Genomic DNA, 4605 nt, shown 5'->3' with positions numbered 1-4605 from the left:
TTTTGTCTATTACTTTCTAAAATTTGTTTAGTTTTCTTTGGTCACATTTTTAAAAGTATTTAATTATTTTTGCATTTCTGTAATAGTATATTTTACAACCAGGAATGTGTCTCACTTCTACCTTTAGAAGAAAAAAACAAACTAATTGTAACAAAAGCAACCAAAACACTTCCAGCACATCAACACGTTTTTGAATGTCACATTGTTTGGAACCTGTTTTCACATGCTGTTCTTCTCTATGAATTTTGTGTCTACAACCACTTCAAATGTTTAGTCACATATCATAAATCAGTATTTGTTTTATCAGAGTTTCCTCCTCATCATTCTCTGAACAGCAGACTTCACATCCTTGTTCCTTAGACTGTAGATGAGTGGGTTGAGCATGGGAGTCATCACTCCATAGAAGAGGGAGATGAGGGCCTCAAAGACATCTTGGTTTTCTGCATCAGTCGTGGTTTTAGACTTGGGTTTTGTGTACATGAAGAAGATAGTTCCATAAAATATAATCACCACCATGAAGTGGGCAGAGCAAGTAGAGAAAGCCTTCCGCTTTCCTTCTGTAGAAGGAATTTTTAGAATAGTGGCAACAATAAAAATGTAAGAGACCGAAACTGCTAACACTGGGATAACCAGAACGAGCAGACTTGACCCTGCCATGCTGACCACATTGACTGAGATATCTTCACAGGCCAGTTTCAGAACAGCCAGAATTTCACAGACAAAGTGCTGAATGACATTATTAGAACAGAATGACAATTGCACTGCAAGGAATGTTTGTACCGTAGAATCAACAAGTCCAGCAGCCCAGCATCCAACTGCCATGGGCACGTACCTATCCTTGGCCATGATGACAGGGTATCTCAGTGGGAAGCAAATGGCAACAAAGCGGTCTAGTGCCATGGTGCCTAGAAGAACACACTCTGTGGCCCCCATGGCAAAGGAGAGGAACATTTGTAACATGCACTGAGAAAAGGAAACTTTCTTCACTGTCAGAAAGCTGTCAAGAATTAGTTGGACAGAGGAGCTTGTATAACAAATGTCCAGGAAGGAAAGATTACAGAGGAAGAAATACATGGGGGTGTGCAGGTGAGCGTCATAAATGATGACTGAGATGAGGACTCCATTTCCAAGCAGGATCATCAGGTACATGCACAGAATTAGCACAAAGAAAATTGACTGGAGCTTTGGATGAGCAGAAAGTCCCACAAGGATAAATTCTGTCAACATGGAATTGTTGGCTCCTTCCATATTACATGTGCTCTTTCTCCAACAGAACTCTGTAGATAATAGGAAGAAATCTATTAATACAACATCTGCAAGTACAGTTTTCTGAAAGGAATCACATGGTTTGTAGGCCTGTGTTTGGATGTAGCATTGTAACAGTGGGAAAATTTCATACCAGAAACCTAGGTCCCTGTCTCAGGAATATCAATCTGACTTCTCAGTTCAGAGAAACAATCTTTGGATCATTTGCCACATCTACAAGTTCTGTTTCTGACCCACTGGCAAATCAGCATTTAATAGGCTGTATTCAGCACACAAATGTGCATTTGGGGATTAATTGTCTGTGCAATATTTTTCTTTTTGTCTCACAATTTCTTACAGTTATTAATGTTATTTCTATAAATTAGTGTGTTTCACTGTCACTTTGTCTTTCTTTTCATCATTATTGCTGTGATTTTGTTAGTGGTGGTTGTTTTACTTGTTTATTTGAGACACGGTCTTAATACTCAGCCCAGACTAGCCTGGAAATCACAAGGTAGCTCAGGCTAGTCTCAGATGCACACAGTCCTCCCACCTTAGCATCCCACATGCTTGTCCTTGTGACGTCTTCTGTATGTATCCTGTCCTGAATGTTTCTGCCCTCCTTTCCACCCTCCTGCCTCTGGTCTGTCCTTTCCCATCTCCTCATTCTCTTCCACAATTGTTCCTCTCCCACATTTACATCATTTTTATTCCACTTTGTTTAAAATATTAATGTGAGCTTAGCATTTTAAAATGAGGGATATGGTTGAAGTATCTATACTCAGATTGGCTTCACATATGAGAATACTTGAAAACACTGAACCTGTTTCCACTGCAGTTACAACTGAGAGATGGAATGAGGAACATGTGTGTCCATTCATCTGAGCACTTGCCTCGCTCTTGGAAGGGAGATACATACTAAAAACCTGTATAAAATTATTATTTGCTAATTAATGGAGATAACTTGTGCACTCATATCTGGGGTAAAAGATAAAGTTTGTTGACTCCTGGCAATACTGCTTAACCTAGAGTTAGCAGTTTGTCTCAAAATCCTGGAACAAGAAAATGACAGAAACAATGATTTAAAAAAAAGATTAGAAAACATATAATGCCTAGTAAGAAAACTTCTCGCTACAAGTTCAATGGGGAAAAAAGAACACTTCCCTTTGTATTAGTAATAAGTAATTAGAAAACGTTTTTTTGAAGAGGAAATAAAACAAGGACAGAAATAAGCATCTGAGCTAAGATCAACCATTCCAGAAAATCATAAAATTACAATGTTTGGGGCTAGAGAGATGACACTGTAATTAAGAGCACTTGCTGCTCTTGCAGAAGACCTGGGTTAGGTTCCCAGCATCTATATGGTAGCTCACAATCATATGCAACTACAAGTCCAGGGGATCTGATGCACTTTTCTAGCCTCTGCAGACATTGCACACATACATTTACATGCATGCAGGTAAAATACTCATAGACATACAATAAAAATAAAAATAAAATCTTTTAAGAAATTGTAAACTTTGATAAATTATGGTTAACTGAAAGGTACAATTATTAATTGGAAAAATATAGTAGGTTGCCATTTTCCACTAAAATTAGTCTATGCATTCAATTTAATTGGTTCAAAATGTAACTGGAATATTGGGCACTCATTCTAAACTTTATATGGAAAAAAACAAACGTATCTAAGTTATACAGAAAATTTTATAAAAGAAAAACAAAAAAGAACATTGATATTTGAACGCTGTGAAGACACAGTTATAAAATATCATGAGAATGGTACAAATGCATTTAAATAGTCATGTATTAGAGAAAGGGGACAGCGGAGAGTAGTTGAGACACATATACACACAGACACCAGATACACCGTAAAATTGTCAGCCAGAAACAACAGTAAGTAAAAATTTAATGGATCAGGGCTGGAGAATGGCTCAGCAGTTAAGAATACTGGTTGTTCTTGCAGAAGACCTGGGTTCGAATCCCAGCACCCACATGGCAGCTAACAATTGTCCATAACTCCAGTCCCAGTGGATCTAACAGCCTCTTTTGCCCTCTATGGGCATTGCATGACATGGGTGCACTTACCTACATGCTGGCAATACATACGTACACATAAAATAAAAATTATAAAGAAAATATTTTAAAAATTTAATGGATCGTGTCTTTGTAGAAAAAATGAAAAGTTAGATTTTGGATTGTCACACTTATAGGGGGAAAAAGATGAACCAAAGATAAGCTTGAAAAAATGAAGTAATGAATGGCATGGAATATCTTTGGGAACAGTAAAGAAAAATAATTTTAAGAAAAAACCCAAATGGCATATACTATCAAGCAAAAATTGGTAGTTTTAATTATATCAAAATGAAACACTTTTCAAAAAAGAACATTAAAGATAAACTTAACAGATTATTAAAGATAGTCATAATATAAAACCTGAGAAGGGTTAGTATTCAGAATAGTAAAAATATTTTCTGCTACTTTAAAAGATAAAGCAGCCCTTTCCCACACCTCCTTGTGCCCTGGGATCTCAACTCTGCTAGAAGACTTTTGAGACCTCAGATCTGGGGACTTTCCCAGACCTGCCATGGTGAACTTCCTTTCCCATATCTCCCTGCACTCCACCATCTCAGCTCTCAAACCAGCTTTGTTTACTAGGATCCTTATACCCCAAGACCTATGAGCTTTCCCAGCCTGACCTATCAGCCAGTCTGTTCAGCTATCAACCACCCAGCCCACCCACTGTTTAGGTCCTTGAGGAGTTAAACCCGGCACCTGAACTCAAAAGTTGCACCTCTCCCTACCTTGACTGAGACAATTTTTAAAATTTTATTTTTTATTCTATGTGTTTTGCTTACCTATATCATCATGCAAAGCCTGTGAAGGCCAGAAGAGGGCATTGGATCCCCTGAAAATGGAGTTATAGATGGTTGTTAGCTGCCATGTGGGTGCCGGGAAATGAACCCAGGTCCTCTGGAAGAGCAGCCAGTGCTCGCAACTACTAAGCCATCTCTCCCGGCCCCTGAGATCAATTTTTACACCCCATTTGCACATCAACGCCAAGCACTACTCAGATAGGCCATAAACTGACAAACTGGGGAAACAGCAAACAAAGATACAAACAGCCATTCAACAAAGACAAGATCACCTATCCATGCCACAAAACACCACCAATAACTCAAATCCGAATGTCAAGGTCTCATTGAGAAAACCCAAACAACTTAAATAACCAAGATAATATGTCTGCTACAGAAATTAGCACCAGTATTGCAATGTTTCCTGAAAATGGCAATATAATGGATGCACAAGACAATGATTTCAAAATGCCAATTATAAACATGTTCAAAGAACTCATAGTATATG

At 38.1% G+C, this 4605-nt stretch overlaps 1 protein-coding gene across 1 annotated transcript; it reads right to left on the bottom strand.

Moving 5' to 3' along the window:
• Nucleotides 1–303: 303 nt before the first annotated feature.
• On the bottom strand, nt 304–1248 carry LOC103748925 (olfactory receptor 13C8). Its single transcript, XM_008851705.1, has one exon. It carries the CDS (start codon nt 1246–1248, stop codon nt 304–306), a length of 945 nt encoding a protein of 314 aa, XP_008849927.1.
• Between the last annotated feature and the right edge of the window lie 3357 nt (nt 1249–4605).

The sequence above is a fragment of the Nannospalax galili genome, unplaced genomic scaffold (genome assembly GCF_000622305.1).
Source record: "Nannospalax galili isolate Female #2095 unplaced genomic scaffold, S.galili_v1.0 scaffold105, whole genome shotgun sequence".
Classification (NCBI taxonomy): Eukaryota; Metazoa; Chordata; class Mammalia; order Rodentia; family Spalacidae; genus Nannospalax; species Nannospalax galili.
This window is presented reverse-complemented; position numbering and strand designations above follow the sequence as displayed.

Coding starts and splice junctions, on each gene's coding strand:
- LOC103748925 (XM_008851705.1), bottom strand. CDS start 1,248: ATGGAAGGAGCCAACAATTCCATGTTGACAGAATTTATCCTTGTGGGA.